We start from the raw sequence: 19,717 nt of genomic DNA on the forward strand, positions 1-19,717 counted from the left end.
ACAGCCTTTAATTACAGGCATGTGGCATTTTTACTACTGTGTTATAACATTTGAAGTATTTGACATCTGCACTTGGAAATTGGCAAGAGCACAGGCGGGAGCAATTATCTCAGCTTTCCCTCGGGTCCCTGTTCTGTTACGTAACCGCTCTCAGACACAACGGGAAGCTGTGCATGCTGGCTGCTCCAATGACCTCTGCACCGTGAATTTCTGCTTCAGCTTTAACAGCAGCTACACAGAGGCTCTGATTCTGGTAGAGGCTGATTACAAATGACAGAAGGTCTTCTCACCATTGGCCCTTGCATCACGCCCATCTGAGCACCACCAGCCTTCTCATCGAATCCTCCAGTCATCTGAGCAGCAAAGTTCTAAAAAAAAAGTAAAGCACTTGTCACAAAATAGAAGATACATGCCATGGGAACAATTCTTTTTAAGGTTGAAGCCCTTGCTAGAATTTAAAGAGTCGTAATAATGTTCTTTCTTGTGACATCATTCAGATACAAGGCGGTGAACATATGATGTATGGTGGTGAGCACATGCTGTTATTTGTCTACACAAAGGGCCTCATTTATGGGGATTTAGAGTAGGGCAGAACAGCGAGTCACCTTGCAGCGCTGCCCTACATCAAAGTCAAAGGGAAGGAACGCACCGTATGTATCTAGTATGGTGCATTCCTGTCCTTTTCCCCCAGTGCTCGTGACTTATCAACAGCCTAGAGCCAGCGCAGGCACCCTTGAAACATGATGCAAGGCTGCCTATGTTACCGGCAGGATTATTTTTGTGCAGGAAGGGGCACCTTCCTGCCCAAAAACAATCCTGGGAGGATTTGTCCTCTTTTTAAGTGTCCTGCAGAATGCTGCATTCATGAAAAGAGGAAAAAAACATGGAGTAACAAAGTTATTTCTCCTTGTTGCACCTCTCCTGGGCACACGTAAGGTTTTGGCGCATCCCCAAGTTTACATGGTTTTGTAAATCTGGGAAAGCGTAAAAATCCATGGGTGTTGCGTAGGAACACAAACCTCAATGCCCCTTTAATACCTCCTAGGCACACAGTAAGGCAATGCAGAGTTTAGCACTGCCTTGCCTTACTCCTTATCTATGAGGCCATTCAAAGTCACGGAAAGATAGCTTTAGTTGAACTCATAAATATGATTTTGTGATTTGTGCCACCATAGCGACACAAAAAGTAAAGCCACAGAGGACACAAGGGGCTCATAAATATGCCCCTTAGAGTGTTGCTCCCCTCTTGACAACAAAGCAAGTGGAAGTAAAATCAAAACCCAACAAGTTTCTTTTAAAGGCAAATATCATTATACAAATCAATTTTCAGCAAAGGACTGTGCACTACATTCCATGAAGAAATGAGAGTTCAGAATGCTTTTATTTTTTAAGAACTCAAATCTATAAGGATTGCTGTTGAAGAAAGATAATTTCAACATGTGATTCTGCGTTGAGGAACACTGTCTCAGTGGAGAACAAAAGTGCTGTATACTTAGACCATTCTAGAAAGAATCTCAGACAGTACTAGTGACACAAGCCCACCTTCAGTTCTCGCTTTTTCAAAGATCCTCGTCCCTTTAATCTTTGAGTGTCCTAAATATGTGACATGGGTGACAGAGCTATGCAAAGGTTAGGAACTACACTGCATGCTCCTTGAACACTATTTTACACTTTTGGGAACTTAGGGCCAGGTGTACTAAGATATGATTCACAAAAAGTGGGTATTTTGCGAGCCAACCTATGTACCAATAGGTAGTTCACAAAATACTGAATCACAGTGGGTTACAAATCTTCCTACCTCATGAATATTAATGTTTCAGGGCACAAATTGTGACCCACTATACTTAGCTGCCATCACAGAGATCATAGTCTGCTGGGATCACCAGAATACCATATCTGTGATCATGTTTAAATAAAGCAATCATCTTTTATTTTAAATTCAGCCCGTTTTCCCTAAAGGCAAATGGGATGTCCCGGTTTCCCTAAAGGAAAATGGGATGTGTTAAAAAAAACTAAAACAAAAAAAGTTTTTAAAATTAGGCAATGTTTCCATGTACCATTGCCTAGTCCCAAAAATGTTTTTTGATCATTCAAAAAAGGGAATGGGACCCTTGGGGACTGCTTCCCATTTGTGAATGGGTTACTACTATTATTCAGTGGTATGCAAAATATTCATGTTTTGAGATCATATTTTAGTCGCAAAACTTTAATGCATACCATTATGTATCACTATTTAGAAGGGGCTTCCTAAACACACCCTTCCGGAATAGCAATTTCAAAGGGTTTCCAAATCCCATTTAGCTCTAATGGGCTTAGTATATTAGAAGAACACATTATCTTGTTGCATTCACTGAGATTTACCAATTCGCAGTGTTTGCAGCCAGAAAATGTGTTCATACATCTGGCGAATACAGTCCAGCCGCACAAACTAAAAAGTGTGAAAGTAAGATGTGCAATCATTTTTTATGTGTGATGCAGCAACATTTATATAGATTGTCATGGATATTTTTGAAATATGAAGAAGCTCAGTAAATGACTGAATTTTAAAAGATTGGTACATACATTTTGGGCCAGGAAAGGCATACTTAGATCAAATTTGTTTTTTTAACTCTACGTTTAAATTTTAAGCTCTTTTTCATTCTTGCCTGTTCTAGGTTGTTATCTTTTCTGCAAAGCAGTGTTTGAATACATTCTTATATGTATTAAGGTTCAAGTTGTCAGCATCATTGTCAAACAGACATGTTGCTTACAATAAGTTTAGGGTGGGCTTTGTGCCCATCCCCTTCGACCACTGGCGCTTTTCTGCTTATTGCATCTTGGCTGATTCCAGTGGGATATTGTCTCTCACCTGGTGCTATTGGCTGTTATGATCGTTAAGTTCAGTCTCCAATGCAATCCTTGCCTTGAACTACACTAGTGACTCATTTTCAATTATAGGATTTTCTGTTCGCTGATGCTGTGTCTCTCCCAAGGGTCTTGCTCGTTATTTCTTCTACTGTCAGACTTTCTCTTTCCTCCCTCTCACCCCGCCACTTTCCCCTGTGAGCACCTCGTTACACCCACCCACCTTGCCTCTCAGTTGTTTCTTTTTAAAAATATTGACTACTGACTGCTTGTTCTATTTGCATGTATATGCCCTAAGGGCATGCCCTATATAGTTTAAAAACAACAGCAATGAGATTTTGGGTTCAATTCTATCACTGAAGGAGCAGTTTAAAAAACACGATGAAACACAGTTCACAGCACATACTCCGCCAAGTCCGGGTGGGCCAGGTGGTCCAGGAGACCCTGGGTTTCCGGGCGTACCAGGTTCGCCATCTCTTCCACGTGGTCCAGGTGCACCCTGCGTACAATGGACAAGAGAGAAAACAATGTATATGTACTGTAAAAACACTGCATGTGAATGTAAGTCAAAGCAAAGGATTACAAGAAGACCAATTTTCAGGTTAGTAAGATTCATATGCAATTCAGATGTCTGTTTTAAAACTGCAAAGTACTCACTTTTTCACCCTTGTCACCTCTGTCACCTCTCGCACCTTGTTCACCAGATGGTCCCTTAAACAGAGAAACGGCAACAGTTAACTTGCTGTCTAATAGGATGGCCATGCTATTTACCACTGGCTACTGTTTTGGGCATACAGTCTTTATCAAATTCATCTTCTTTTCTTAATCGATATGCTAAAAGGGATAACATCTTAAGTTGGGTACTTACCTGTGGGCCTGGGGGTCCTCTTGGTCCTACAGCCTATATCAAAATAAATACAAAGTGAAAAATTGCAGATTAGTGTTGTGCAGAGAAAAGTAATTTCATTTAAAAATGAACAGGACATTTTTAAAATGACCTTAATGCTAGCAGCTAGACTAAAAGCTTTTTAGCAATTCAGACTAAGTCTTGTAGCATATTTATTGAACATATTTACTGCACGAATCAGCCATTGCTGTATAATTGGTGTATGTACTTAATAAACCGTTAAACTCGGAGGGCTGCTTTACTGTCAACACTTTCATCCTGCATTGTAGTCAGTTTATTCCATGCTTATTACAGTAATTGCCCAATTTGACAACGTTCATTTACTCCAACTGGCTGAATCTCATAAACTGATTTGCTAACGCCAGACTCTAGCTGATTCTGTCGGTTCTTGGCTCAGATAACAACAGTGGCCAATCATAAGTAAAAGGTAAGCCAGCAACGAGTTACCCTTTTCACCATATTCAAGAGCAGACATACATTAATGAAATCCTGCATCCAGACAAAAGAAGCCAAACTTACCTCCTTAATATCACCGGGTTCACCTTTTTGTCCCTACAAGTTAAAAGTGAAAGTAAAAAAAGGTTTCGTTAATATGTTTACGGAGCAGCATGATAATAAGATACTAAAATGATAGTGTTGTATCATGAAGGAATTTCGATGATAGGCCAGTTAATTTAACTGGAGGTTATGTTTGCTGGCAGATGACCCTTTCTCACTTACATCTTAACAATGACAATCAGACCAGAGTTGAGAGCACCTTTGTCCATCACATACAATCTCGGGTGTACATTCTGCACCCCTCGCTCTGTCCTTTTTTACCCCTCTCACTTTCACCATGTCTACCCTCTTTTTTTCTCATTTGTCTCCCTTATTTTGGGAACAGATTAAATGCCAGTAATTGTTGTTATGTTTTAAAATAATAGTTTATTAGCATTAAACCTTATGTACCTAGTACAGATGTGCCCCACCTCCAAATGTACACCATTTTTCTGTGCTTCTAAAAGGCAAAGCATAATAGGCATGCTTGCCAAAGACACATAGCACCTTTAGACTTCAGTGTGTGAAAATTACATTGCGCATTAGGCAGCCTATTTCCTCACCTATTGTGGAAACTAGATACCTACTTGATCTCCGGCTTTATCTTTTTAGTCTTGTTTTACATGTGTCAAATTTCGCACTCAACATTTGAATTTCATTTCCACTTACTAAGCAGATACCAGTTCCAGAGAGAGAATCCCACTCAGAACACTAATAACACATTTGCTTCTCCCAGGTAAGTCGTCTTAAGGTTTCTGTCTCAGGTACTGGCCAGGTTGGTACACTTCAGATATAAAGGGAGAAGGGTGGCCAGGCCTGTCACTCACCTATATGGGACGTGTTGTCTTTTCTAGTCAATAAACAGGTCCGAAATGTTTCTGCTCCAAGAGATATAAGTAGCTTCTAGGACAACAGCCCTCATGACTGGCAGTCCTCATCTGCCTTTGCCTCTTCCTTAACTCCTGACCAGGAGTGCGAAATGTTTTCCCTTAACCTTGCTTTTACCTTCCTGTCTGACTTCAAGTACAGGCAGTCCTTTACAGAGTTCACCTTTAACTTATTTCACGATGTGCATTTCTGAAAGTACTGCACTTAAATGACCTTGCTTTTACCCTCTCTGACCTGCCTTTACCATTACATTTCTTTCTCATCTGCAGTACAGGCAGTCCTTTCCTGACCTCAGTTTTGTCCTAACTGATATGGAGTAGAGGCTGCCCTTCTGACTTTCCGGTTGGAGAAAAGATCTGATGGTTTAATGATCAAACAGCCATGTTTTTAACTCCTTACGGAAGCAGTTATGATCAGTTGCCGTGCGTAGGTGGGGGGCCAGTTCCTTCGGGGGGGGGGGGGGGGGGGGGGGTAGGCACCAGAAAGGCAAATGATTTTCCACCATTTTTTGTGGTACGGACTCTGAGAGGGGTAAGGAGAGATTTATTACTGGACCTTAATGGCCTGCGAGGCAGGTACAAGCTAAGGCTCTTTGCCAAGTAGGTGGGGCACCTATCGTACATAATCTTGTCTGCTAGGCAGGAAGTTTTAAACCTGGTTCTCTTCCTTACAGGAAGCCAGTGAAGGAGTTTTAAGATGGGTGCTGAGGGTGATCTAGACGGGAGATTCAGCACTAACCTGGCCGCTGTATTTTGAAGAACCTGTAGCCTGGACAACAGGTCTTCATTTATTGGTTTTCACTTCCTCCTTGACCTGGAGCACAGGCAGCCCCTTCCTATCTTCAACTTGAATGTTCTTCCCTGACATGGAGGGCTGGTGTTTCTCCGCTGACCTCATCATTATACTCTTCAACGTGGAGTAGTGATAGCCCTCTCCTACATTTACCTCTAACTTCATATTTGACCTTCAGCACATGCAGTCATCTAATGATCTCGCCTTTATGCTTTCTGAACTACAGTACATCTTTAGGTCTGGCCTTTGAAAGAGTGTTAGTTGTCTCACCACTTATGTTTTTTTTCAAACAAATAAAACGTTTATTATACATACATATATGGGCATTTGCTTAGTGGTCTTCATCCCTTGTTATTTTAAATGTTCAATCATACAATAATTTGCCCATCATAACATACAGGGGGGGGGCAATGTGTCAGCCCACTTCTGGTACTGACTGTCCTCTGTGTTAGTGACAGCATTTTACTTGTGCACCTTGTATCCATACACAGAGAACATCGTGTAATTCAGTGCCAGGGCTCGTGGATCAACGTTTACTTATATTTCATGTTTTTAACAATGTTTTTTTGTGCGAGCCAGGGCTGGCTTTAGTGCTGAAGGACACCGGTGCGACAATCATTTTTTACGCCCCCACCTCCATGACCTCCCCCTCTGATTCTCTTACTACCACCGGGCCAAGGTGCCCCTTATCTCTCCAATCATAGGTTTTTGCTTTACACAGCACACCCCATGAGGTCAGCGCCCCCCTTCCACAGGTCAGCGCCCAGTGCGGCCTCTCAGGTCGGACTGCCCTAAAGTCGGCCTTGTGTCCTGCACCTGATTTTTTAGCATGATTGCTCCTATACGAGTGGCCATTTTGTAATGCTTGAATATATTATGTTATACTTTAGAACAAAAATAAATCTAAATTGCACACCAGCTACCACTTTTTGAATTTTTTTTTTGCTCTACAACCAAATATTTAGGCCAGGCGTATTGGCAATACCAGTGCTTACTATATCTTCAGTCAGTAGTCCCATTAGTGTCCCTATTAGTAGGAATTCGGCGGAGAACAGCACATTTCAGCACAGTAGCTAACTATACCCTTTACTGAAAGACTTGCAGGTTTTGGGTTCCCTCCTTATGTTCTCCTACCTGCCAAAGCTAAAGGGAATCCCTACCTTTTTCTTCCTGTATCTTGAAAGTCTAGTGACCACAGTAACTACATGCCCAACAGTCCTATCAGCATTTCTCCAAAGAAGTATGGCAAATGGGAATTGAGTTTTAAAAGAATTTACCTTGGGTCCTGCTTGCCCTGTTGAAGAAGAGAAGAGATGGTCAGAAGCTGTCCATAAGCCTATATACACTCAACATATCCTGACACTTTGATCGTCCACAGGCATACACAGCACCCCAGGACACAAGGATTAGAGAGTCAAATGACGGCTAGTCACGGGCGAGTTGTAAAGTTCCCCACCAAACCCATGTAATTGGGTGGTACAGTGGCAGGTTTGGCAGGGTGGAGAAGACGTTGAATCTGCATGTGGCATATGGCGTAGGCTGTGAGAGGAGTCAGACATCCATGCACGAATGACATCAGAGCACTGAGCACAAAGGGTCATATAGAAAGCTATTGTGTAAAAGATGTTCAGCTCAGCCACAACATACGTATTAATTTAGCAGGCGAAATTATAAATTATGCAGTTGGAAAAGCTATGTTAGACACCAACTGTTTCAGAACAAGATGGTGAAAGGAAGCATAACAATGCATTGCATTAAAAACAACATTTGTCACCGTCATAAATACAGAATGCAGATAAGAAAACTGTTAATAGCCTTAAATTAACTCTTCACTTACGTCGGTTCTTATAGTATGTAAACATACATTAAGTGAGGCATGCAATAGCTAGTATCCTGCATCCCCAGTAAGTGAAGAGTTAAAAAGGCCACAGGCTGCTTCACGGCAGTTCTGTCTCTTAGATAAAGGTCCACACAGCTGCACTCCCTAAATACTTGCTTTGTGTACAGACAGAAGGGTAAATAACATCACAGCTGCACGTGCCTGTGTGGAAGTGTACTCATCAGTGTGCAACTGCATAGAGCCTTTTGCACTGGTGGAGTCAGACTGGGTGGAAGTATCGTTGTAGCACGAATCTTAGTTATTCTATACAGAGGGAAAGGTGTGACTCGCCTGCGGCCTTTCATATGCAGTTACCCAACAAAAGAAAATAACCCCTATTCTTAATACTGGGCTCCGTCTGCATGATTTCTTTGGAGGAGGGCTGGGCGCAGTGCCGGTGATATGAGAGAGGGATGGAGAGTGATGGGTGAAGCGAGATGGTCCATGTGCCTGACTAAAAACACTCTGCGGACGGGGGAGAGGTAGCAGGAGATCTGCAGTGACAGTGTATTAAGTTGCAGCAGTCGGTGTGGGTGGGCATCTAAGAAGCACTGGTGTGTAAATTACATGTATTGAACAGGCCCCACAAGCAGGGAAGTCCATTGTGAGGTGTACTTTCAGGCTCTTGGAATGCAAGTCTGGGAGACTCTCTTCAGCAGTAGAAGGCTTTCCCTGGGAGCAATGCACTATGGGAAACTGGACGACTGATTCTACAATAGAGCACACAATTTGAAACGCCAATTGGGCCTGACAAGAGTCAGCCACATGCCAGGCTTGACATGATGTGACTGAATCCCCTGCCCTGCATTGGCCTCTAAGAGATCTCCTTGCTGCCCTATATGCCCCTCTAGTTTGGACCGAAACCAGGCTCCGCATGTGCTCCAAGCTTCATGACTAGTGCACATGTAGCAAGGTGTGCACGTGGACGTTTGTGAAGGAGACAGAACGGAGTGAAGCAGTGCAGCCTTCCACTCTCAGCAGCACCCCACGAATGTGCAATCTCTGGGAAACACCCGGCACATCCTGACATTGGCACATTCTGGTAATTTATTTATGGAACAGAAATAAATAAATTACGACCACTGGCGGTGGAGGACGGCTCGGTGGGGCAGATGGGACAGCACTCTCCGAAGGGGATCTCCGCATTAGGGCAGTCTTTGGCCTCCTCGCAGATGATGTCGTCGCAGAGAATGGTGCCCGTGTCACACACACAGATCTGGCAGGGCTCAGGCTTCCACACATCCTTATCACTATAGCGCTGCCCATCTTGAACGCAACTCACAGCGTCCACTGGGGGGGAGGGGCCAGACAGATGAAGAATGAAAGAAAAAAGAGGTCATCGTCTTAGCACACATCCTACATATCCTAGAGCAGCGGAGCGTTCTGTGCAAGCATGCAGACACATAAGCAACACAAATAGGATTACTCTATGACTAGATGTATGATATAAAAAAGGATACCCTTAGAAACTTTATTGCATGATTTAAAAAACCTTTGCAAGTTACAAAAGATTAAAATGTACGAAAATGTAGGGGGAAAAAGTGTGGGGGGGGCGGGGCTCTTTTACTATAAGGACTTGGGCTTTCCCTTTTTTATAACACGTACATTTTAATCTTTTGCAACTTGCAAAAGTTTTTTTTAAATCATGCAATAACGTTTCTAAGGTTATCCTTTATATCTATGACTAGATGTAACCAATGAGACCCTTCTCGTATCCTGCGCTTTCATGTAATAGCATGATGCAACACGAGGAGAGGTGTAGTTTGGTTGACATCAAGCTATGCATTACATATATATTACGAGTTCGTAAAAGTAGAGACTTGGACTGCCAATTAGCTGAGCTAAAGACATCACTGTGCTTGAACACCAGCATACAAAATACGCCTTTTATGTTGACGTCCTACTATAAGATAACCACAATCTCATACATGGTCTGAGACGAAATGGCCTCTCGTGAAACCTTGACTTTCCGAGGCTCGTTGGAGCCACTGTGAGTGTTGGGGCTGAGGCAGTCAGATGTCAGAGCCTGTTTCGGTTCTACCTCCTTTTAATGTAGTGGTTAGGTTATCGTGCAATTTCTAGATTTCCCAAAGGGGGCAGTGTGTCTCCTGATTTCTAATTTTCCATACTCCATACCATAACTATTGAGCTCATTCTTATATACCTACTTTGAATGAATGGTAAAGGAATGAGTAGACTTGATACTGTACTCGTAGTCCATAAACATACTGAGCACATCCTAGCACTTTATGTGCCTGACATTACTTACATCTCTGGCTCTGTGCTGCGAATGTAAGAAAATGAGAGATTGCAAACTTCCTAAACATTTGAGAGAATAATAAGTCGAACAAATAGAAAAAAAGGCATTTTGCCCCCGCATATTAATTTAAAGCATGTCATGCATTTCATATAACACCAACACCCGTCAGGGCCTACTGGGAAACAAAAAGTGACCCAGGCACAAATGTGCAAACCAGCACCACTCACTTCTTCTCCTGGCACAGTCACTGTCCATCCATCCATCATATCTTTCTCCTCTTCCTCTCTGAACGCTTTCCCTTTAACTTGCTCATTCCTCCCTCTCTTTCTCGCTCACGCCTGCTGCAGTTAACCTCTGGAGCTGGGTAAAGTGACAAAGGCACCAGCAGCGGCCTTGACATTTCAAACCCGGCCACCAAGAGCTCCAACCCACTTGGGCAATGCTTGTTGGAATAACCTGTCAGGCCCTGCATATCGCCTTTGGGCCACTTCAGAGGCTTCATGGCAATAGAGTGATTTAGTTGGAATCAATGCAGGAAACCCGGTAGAAGAGACCAGACCAGAAGGACACAGTTTTAAATGAAGGTGAAGGCAGGTAACAAAGTGTGAATCTAGGAGTACCAAGGATATCCGAAAGTTTGGGCTTAAGAGAAGTTAAAGGAAAGTAAAAGCCCGTCCCTGAGATGGTACAGTGCTGATTAGAAGAAGGTAAAGGTGTGTAAACAGTGTCTTTAAAAACGTAGATTTTATCGTCTTTTCTAAATTTGCATTAGTTCAGATTGCCTCATAAGGCCAACTCAAGGGCATGCCGGGTGTGAGGGGCCAGAGTGTTATGGGATTGCCCTCCGTGTTATGGTGGTCTGGACTGAGAACAGGCACACATCCACAAGCATCATTTACCAGAAATGCTCACAAGGAGTAGTGTGTGTGCAGTCATGCTGCCAGACAGCATGAACCAATCAGGGTCGTTTTGTCGTAGTCGCTATGCACACATGTAGATACTGCATGCACATTCGAGAGGTGGTAGGGCATGGACAGGCAACCACCTTCAGCAACTGGAACATAATTAGTTTATGGCCATGTTTCCTATGGTGTTCTGGACTTGATGCAAGCCTGATAAAGACTTGAGTGGTTGGGGGGTTGCCTAATTTACATGAGCATATACAAAGTAAGCAAACACTGCAGTAAATATATTCTTATTAGGAACATTTTGTTTTATGACATAATGCTAGCATTTATTTCTACTTCGTGGGATGAGTTAGATAAATGGACGTGTAGAGACATTTTGGGATCAAGATTACAATTTCAGTGCTCTCTAGTTAACTTGTTTTTAGAACGTTGTGAAAAGTGCATTCTGGGGACAGTGGCACAGTGCACAGTTGAGGTCTGTGCCTCATGCTCTCCCCTTTTGATAGAGCCTACAACTATGTTCCGTGCCCCTCCTACCAAATCGTGGGGCTCTGACTTCCCCTACTGTCCAACAAGGGGAGTAGTTCTAAAGCTCTCTAACCATCTGCTGCCCTTGCAAATGGCAAGCCACAGGCCACAGGGCCCATTTACTGCTTCTATGGGCCGAGCCTAGTTTACTGTCTTGGACTGTTGTCCATACAGACAGAGTTTGGAGTTTTAGAACTTGCTACTGCCCCTTTAGGCAGAGCCTGCAGGTTTATGCCTCACCACTGTCCCTGGAAGAAGAATCTAAAGCTCTATAGCTATCTGCTGCCCTCCCAGCTGAATCACGAGTTATGTTTCCCTCTTGTGACCCGACTGACAAGGTCTACATTTTTTTGACCGGCTAATCCACCATAAGTAGATCAAATCAGTTAAACTCTGAGGTTCTCTGTTCCACTACTATACTTATACATAAATTCCGAGGTTCTGAGGCCTCTCACTCCCCTTCATGCTCGTTCTTGGGTTCAGCATCCCTGGCTGGTCTTCCTGGGTCTGGGTTTGTGTGTCCAATTACTGTTTTTTTCTGCAGGTTTATATAATAGGAACCGGGCCCACGGCCGTTAGAACGTTTTACAAGAGAAGTCAAAGTCCCTTACAAGTCTTGTTACTAAATGCGGACAAAACGATGTGCTGAAAATCAAGATATTTTGAGCCGAAGCCAGTATTCGAACCTGGTTTCCCAGCTTCAAAGTGTTCAGCTCCAGCCGTTAGGCCACATCTCCTTCCTTGCACTCACACTAGGAAGTGCTCTGTCCCACTGTTGTTCATGCATTCCCGGTATGGTGCCCTGTGTCCTAGAGTGTTCCTGCGGGAACACAGTGAAACTGTGTGTCCTCCTAGGTACCCTACTGGGCTCTGGGTTCTTTACTGTTGCCCTGCAGACAGACCTTGCACCTTCTGCCCCATAGTGGGTTCTGGAGGTACAAGGAAACCCTTCAACTCTGTGCCCCACTGCTGCTCCTGTGACCGTATCCTGCAGCTCTGGTTCTTACTGGTGCTGCTGCAGGAAGACGGGACAGGTCTGTGAGCAACTGAGGCTGCTGCAGGGAGTTGATGTCTATGGAGGGCTTGTGGGCTCATCTGCAAGGGGGTCGTGCATGTCTGTGCTTCGATGCTGCCCCTGCAGAGGAGACCATGCACGTATGTGCTCCGGTGCTGCCCCTAAAGGGGGCTCGTGAATGTCTCGCTGGTACCCCTTGAGGGCCACCCTTTGTATACGTTTTCCACTGCGGGACGTCTAGGTGTGCTCTGCAGTGAGCTTGGGAATGTATGTGCCCCACTGTTACTCTTGCAGGGTCTCGTTGCCCCCTGCCGCCCCTAAAGGGAAAGCCTGGTAAAGGCTAGGCTTGGGTAGCCCAGCGGACCCTTCCACTCATGAATGGGCCTTTTCTCAAGGACACAGAGGACCCAATTCAGAGCTCCCGGTCAGGGGCCGGCTTGAACAAACACGGATGGCATGTCAGCCCCATCTGGAAAACATCGCCGCCAGTCTTCCCAGTGCAAATAGACGTCCACAGCGCTGAATGGGTGTCTTTCATAGGAGGCCACAACACCCTCCCTTCATACGCTGCACAGATTGGGAGCCATGGTGGGCTTTAAAGTTAATCGACACGAGAGCAGGAAATGATATATTCTGTGCGCCATTTACAATACACAAAAGCGCTCTGTGAGCCATAACCCATCACATGGAATTCACTCACTTTACCCGTTCTTTACCCGTATTTCATCAATTACAATCCAACGTGTCATTTTTAAGCTCTGGTGTCATGTTTAGGTCACTTCACTGTTTTGGGTGCTTTGCATTTCTTTAACCTCTAGCAATATCTTACTTCACAAATGACTTCGGTTGGTTCATTGCAGAGCTGCATGCAAACTCACACGCCTTCGCCATCCACTACTCCGATCTTAACGGTGTACTCTTTAAATGCCCACCGTCTGCTGATCTCAACGTTAGCATTCACTGCACAAACCCTTCTGTCATGAAACCCACCGTTTAACACATTTACCATCTCAGTTATACCAGTCAACATATGTTAACGATCCTGGAAAGATTACACTTCACGGGACTGGAATCCACACAGCAGAAGATAATTAAAGAGAGCAAAACAGTTTCCAATCTTTGATTTACAACCTTTTGGAAAGTGGAGACTGAAAAGGAATGTACCCAGTACAAGGATCTGCCCAAACAGGCCAAATACATCTTTCTACCACCCAAATCCTCCTGAAGAAATACCTTAGTTAAAAAAAAGTCGAAGCACATTTTTTGTCAGAAGGTTGCCTTTCTCTAACGCATATTGGGAACACCCGTCCACATATGTGGAAGAAACACAGGCTAGTTCTGTTCGTTGTTCCTTGAAGAATAGCAGTAACAGTGTTGCAGATTGGGGCTATTGACATTCACTGAAAAAGAGAGACGTGGAGGGTGGCAACTGTCCACTCCTGGAGCGCCTAAAATATGTTTCTTTTCCTTGGGCCTATTTTTAGAGTGCCACTTTAAAGCACACTGGGGGCTCTAGCATTCCTGCAATCATTAGGTGGTTTCTCTGGAGGTTCCCTTGTTTTGGCTCACAACCTGTTGTCCATCAATCTGCTATAGTAAGTAGCTTGCCACCTGGCCCTATATTGCTTTCCCTACTCCCTGTACGTCTTCTTCAGTGCCCTGGCCTCTCAAATAGCTCCAAACTCCTGAATCGTCCCCTTCATGGCATCAATTGTCAGTTCCTGCTTCTTTCTCTGGGCCCCAACATGCCTCCAGTAGTCTTGCTCAGCCACCACTTCCCTTCGCCTCTGTGGTGCCCCGGTTCAGCAGCCTACAGGCATCAGACTACAGGGCACACCATCTCTCCTAGCCTAAGCTACACCAGTTTGTGTCTTCCTCGGTGCCCCACTTGCCAAAGTCCCTTCCATCACCAGTGCCCCCTCACCTACAATCCCAGCTCCACAGAACTCAGACTACAGCCCATGCCTTTGCCAGCGCCACAGTCCCTTGGGCTTTACCTTCGCAAATGCCTTACCACCATGGCCCATGCTATTACTGGGGCCAAAGTTCCTCCAGTTCTACTGCATTTCATCTCCACAGTCTGGTGAACTCAGACTACAGCCCATGCCTTCCACAGTGCCCCAATGCTTAAGAGCTCGTTTCTCTGGTCCCGCAGCCCCCAGAACCATGACATTTCCAGTGTTGTGGATTCACCACCCCCAGCCTCGCCAATGCCGATGGTTCACACTTCACAGCCCTTGCTCTCTCCATTGCTACAGTATGTCGCTCCATACCTTCTTCAGTACCTCTTTCACTACACCCTGCAGTTTCCACCACCCCAGGTGCTAGCCTCTCTGGTAACTCAGTCCCACCTCTTCAGTAACGTCTCTCCTGAATCTGCAGTAACCAGGCCGGTAACGTCTCATGTTTCAAGTTTATTCAATAGATTCATCAGTAGCCCTAATTAATGGACTCAAAATGATTTCGAGATTCCCACCTTCACTGTTTGTCTTCTCCAGTCCGTTAGCTTCTCTGCTTGTGTCATCTTTATTTGCCTGATTGTCCCGATGGAATACTTTCTCTACAGCACCTGCCCCAGCATGCAGCTACTACCTTCTGGACCATTGTGCCCATGGAGTCCCATTGCTCCACCTCCACAGTTTCTACCTTCCCTGAAACCTTGGCACTAACGTAATGCCCAGCTACAAGATGCCTACGTTCTCCAGAGCCTTTACACCCCAGCCTCTACCTTCTCCACAACTTGACTTACCGATCACCACCTTCTTCACAGTGGCATAATGCAAAATGATGCCCCCCTCCCCCCTGCAAATGTGATGAGGGTCCCCTAAACTTGCACATCTCACAGATATCCTAGGTTTTAGATTGAGTATCTGCCACCTGATGGGCCCGGGACCCCAGCACTGTTGGAGCTGCAGGGGCATGTGTTACAAGGCTTCTCCAGTGCTGTATCGGCCAGTCCCTCCGTTCTCTGGTAGTCCAAGCCCTACATCTCCAATGCTTCAGGAGTTTTACACCCCCGACCTTTTCCAATGACCCAGCCCATACATTCTCAATGCCTCAGCTCCATATTTCCCATCTTCCCCAGGGACCAAGCCCACACATTCTCCGGTGCCACCTGCTCTCCTTCCCCAGACCCTCGGGTTCTGTGACCCTACCTTCTCTGTGCTCTAGCTCCACAAGTCCTACCTTCCCAGTGCATCCCCTAACTCCTGCTTCACCGGTGTGGCTTTCGGCCCCCCACTTCGCAGCATCTGCCCTCTCCAGACAGTGAGTGTCTGTGTTGTGTCTACAAGCGAAACCTGTGCTTCCTCCTGGCCCCAGACCGTACATTAATGCTCTTTGATTCTGAAAGCAGCTGTAAATAGTCTGGGAATGTGCGGGCCCAAGCACCTCTGCGTCTGTGCCTTTGAAGCCCCCTTCACTTCATTTAGCAGCAGCTGCCCATGGAATATATTAAAATCTATCATGGGCTTAGTGTCTCACAATAATAACAGCCCAGAGGGTCTTTAACAGACATTACACTTAAAACACATATTCAGTGTGAACCGAGCTGCGTCTGAGCACTAAGGGAGTGCTGTTGGCTGTCCACGTGTAGAATACAGACATCACATTTAAAACGTTGACTGAAACCGAAGTGGTCGTTGAATCTTGAAATACACTAAAAATAGGTGACCCTGACATACAGGACACTAGGGATGAGCTCTATCTTGTTGACGTTTTGCTCAGATCGCTCTAAGATTGCAGATTTTCGTAACCGTTCTAGGCACAAGCTGAGCGACCTATAACAGGCTTTGTGCAAGAGCAGCCAATGAATTGGAATTTGCAGCCTTCATTCTTCATAGGCAGTGGGTCTCTCATCAACACCAGTACCTTAGGCACATACGTACCTCACACCAAGTGCTTCTACCCCTCGCTATATGCACACTTCCTCGTCCCCATATTAGGTATAAGTTCCCCTTCATAAAAGGGGCACCTCCCACAGGTATTAGCTATTCTCATATCATGTACACTTCTCCACCCATAATACCTGTACACCACATCTTATATTATGAAGGATTCTGTCTTCCACGTGAATACTTCCTACCACATATATGGTACCCATCCACACGCACACACAATTGCCATCGGCGCCGGAGCACTGAAGGTACCTTTCTGTCCCACATTCAATTGACATTCAAGACATATTTGACACCGTGAGGCCCTCAGTCTAAGTTGATAGATTTCAGTCTCTGTTTTGCCGAACCCACGCCTCAAGATATGTCACAGAGAACGGCTTCTTAAAATGTTGCTCCTGCCCCCGAACTTGTCTACTGTTGTCTCCACGAAACCCGCTTCTGCCTTTGGTGTCTAACACCTTCCTTTATGCACTCGTAATAATAATAATAATATGCTTGATCAATGCGGCACTTTCTACCAAATGTATGCAGTGTATAAGGTTAATCTGTAACAGGTATTGTCAATACGCACTTTATAGTGCGAAATGCGCCAGCCTCGCTAGTAAGGAAGGCCAAAAGTGCCCTAAGCGGGGAGCGAACTGGTGAACCGCGGATCACAACAGGTGTCAGAGGGTAGCATTAACTCGCTGGGTCATCTAGTCTTCAAGCCTGTACCACATACCCACAACAAATGTACCGCCTCCAGGTTTCATATTCTCTTCGCTTATTTACCACGTTTAACACGGTGCAAAAGTAATCCCAGAAATGTTACACCAAACATCCACCTTTGCTACTTTTCTACCCTCGTCCCTTTCCTCTCATATATTCTACACTCTAACCATTTTTTGCTTCAGTGCTATCGACTCGCCCGCTAGTGTCAATAGCCTGCACATTTCAACATGTATTCACACTTTTCACATTTGGCAGCAACATTTACCCCTATTCTCCAAAGCCCACTGCCCTCAGGCCCTCGACAGAGGACAACCCGCTCCTACGGCTTGCGAGATATCCCAAGGACATCTGCCCCCACGGAGGAGAAACGCGCAGCGAGGCTACTTACGGATATCTTCATCTTGACACTTGACAATGGCTAATAAAATGAACTGGGTGAGTGCGAATAGCACCAGAGTCCGTGAGTGCACAAAGCTGAACATGTCTAAATATTAGACATGCAGGACCTTTGCGAGGAAAAGGAGGGAGGAGGAGCGGATATTCCCCAGCAGCTATCGAGCCTTCATGCAGCCGACCCCTCGGGAAAAGAAGGAGAATCCAGTGCCGGCCCCAGCAGGAACTTCACCCCGACTGCTCTGGACCAAGGCACCGCAGTTATATGTCCCCTCCGCCCTCCGGGCGCCGGCGTATATCTGGGCCTTGTGGCCCGGCCCTGCCCCCCAGCGGAGGTGCAACCTGAGCCCACCGGCTCTTCAAAGCTCCTTTCCCATTCCTCACCGAGACACAGAGCCCTCCCATCACCTCAACGCCCGTGCCCCTTCCTTCGTCAAATCCAGAGACCTCCCCCTGAAAGCCCTAGCCCCATCCCTCTCCAAAATCCAGAACTCCCCCTCCCCCAGTCCCTACTCTCTCCCGAGTGTCAGAGCTCTCCTCATCCTCAAAACCCCACTTCTCCTCCTGCGTCTAGTCCCTGTCTGTCGGGATCCCACCAGAGCCGCCAGACGCCCTTTACCCAGTCAGCCAGGTCCCTTCTCCTTACCCCCTCATCTGCGTCCTCCTCGCTCCAGTCCTTAATTCCGAGGCGACTCCACCTCACGAGTGAGGACTGGGACGGGGAGGTCTACGGCGGGGCAACGAAGATTAGTAAGTAAGTAAGTTACTGCCCATTCCAGAAGCCTGGAAAAGACTGCGGGCAGAGTTTGCTCGACTTTTTCCCCGTGAAGTGATGTTTTTAAAAATCCGTTGACGATCACAGATTGAGCAGAGCCCGAAGAGTCCGCGAGGTGTAGAAAAGCGGCGACGGTGTCACTGTGGCCGCACCTCCTAGAGGCAGACACGGCGGCCACCATTTTCCTCGACAGACAGATTTCTGGGGATCACTGGTGACAGTGGATTTAGTCGCTGGAATGCATCGGAGCAAGGACTGAGACGAGCAGGTTTCCCAGGCTCCCAAGGTGTGTGGGAGAGGTCCCCATACATAGATGGGCACATTAAGAAAAGAACTGCTCATCAGTTAGCTTGTTATAGGAGTGATTGTACACAGAGGGCTTCACCAATAATGGCTGTGAGGAGGGTAGGTGAGTTTAGACGCTTTGCTCTTGAGATGCTCGTGCGCAGTGAATCCTGAGAAAGCCTCCTCTCTCGCTGGAAAAGCAGAACAGCTCTGCTCCGGGCACACTGGATAGAACCTCCCCAGCAGTAGACTGAAATGAGGTGGGCACAGGGAACGTTTTACTCGAGGCACACGAATATAGTATATTTGGAGTGGGTGCAATAGAAACACTTGCTCCTACACACCAAAGATTCTTTTTTTTTTTTTGGCATTGGGCTGAATCCCCATCCTCTCCTCCCCGTGGGGCTATGGGCCCTGAAGGGTCGCCCTTCCTCTACTTCATTGGCTACGGGGCCTGTGTGAGCGATGATTGTTCTAGAACCAGCAGCGAGAGCTCTGAGCTCCCAGGGAGTGAGGTGAGTACTGCAGCAACTCTGCTCTAGAAAGACGAGTTAGAGCTCATTGTATCTGAGATGAGTACAGAGACGATTTGTTCTAGTCGGCGACAGCCTAGGTCAGTGCTGAATAAGGTATGGTATATAAACAACAGTTAGAGCACACTATTTGCGAATAAGACAGGTAAGGTTTGCAATAAAAACACGCTAGCTCACTGTATCTGAGTGGAGCTCAGGAAGGCTCTGCTATAGAATCATTCATCCACGAGAGCTCCCTGTGTCTGAGTGGAGCTCAGGAAGGCTCTGCTATAGAACCATTCATCCACGAGAGCTCCCTGTGTCTGAGTGGAACTCAGGAAGGCTCTGCTATAGAATCATTCATCAACGAGAGCTCACTGTGCCTGAGTGGAGCTCAGGAAGGCTCTGCTATAGAATCATTCATCCACGAGAGCTCCCTGTGTCTGAGTGGAGCTCAGGAAGGCTCTGCTATAGAATCATTCATCAACGAGAGCTCACGGTATCTGAGTGGAGCTCAGGAAGGCTCTGCTATAGATTCATTCATCCACGAGAGCTCACTGTGTCTGAGTGGAGCTCAGGAAGGCTCT

General features: G+C 45.9%; 1 protein-coding gene across 2 annotated transcripts in view; it reads right to left on the minus strand.

The window, feature by feature from the left end:
• The window catches only part of COL2A1 (collagen type II alpha 1 chain), a 126,335-nt gene extending 108,495 nt beyond the window's left edge, over positions 1-17,840 (minus strand). The window contains exons 1-8 of one of the 2 annotated variants that reach the window (XM_086964260.1): positions 17,554-17,840; positions 8,928-9,137; positions 7,246-7,262; positions 4,271-4,303; positions 3,713-3,745; positions 3,502-3,555; positions 3,251-3,343; positions 291-368 (exon numbers count right to left, since the gene is read on the minus strand). In XM_086964260.1, the coding sequence (XP_086820386.1) occupies positions 291-368; positions 3,251-3,343; positions 3,502-3,555; positions 3,713-3,745; positions 4,271-4,303; positions 7,246-7,262; positions 8,928-9,137; positions 17,554-17,647 (612 nt within the window). In that variant the 5' untranslated portion in view covers positions 17,648-17,840. The remainder of the gene's footprint in view (positions 1-290; positions 369-3,250; positions 3,344-3,501; positions 3,556-3,712; positions 3,746-4,270; positions 4,304-7,245; positions 7,263-8,927; positions 9,138-17,553) is intronic. The other variant, XM_086964270.1, reaches the window with a different exon arrangement.
• Positions 17,841-19,717: the final 1,877 nt, after the last annotated feature.

This window comes from Lissotriton vulgaris, chromosome 1_1 (genome assembly GCF_964263255.1).
Source record: "Lissotriton vulgaris chromosome 1_1, aLisVul1.2, whole genome shotgun sequence".
Lineage (NCBI taxonomy): Eukaryota > Metazoa > Chordata > Amphibia > Caudata > Salamandridae > Lissotriton > Lissotriton vulgaris.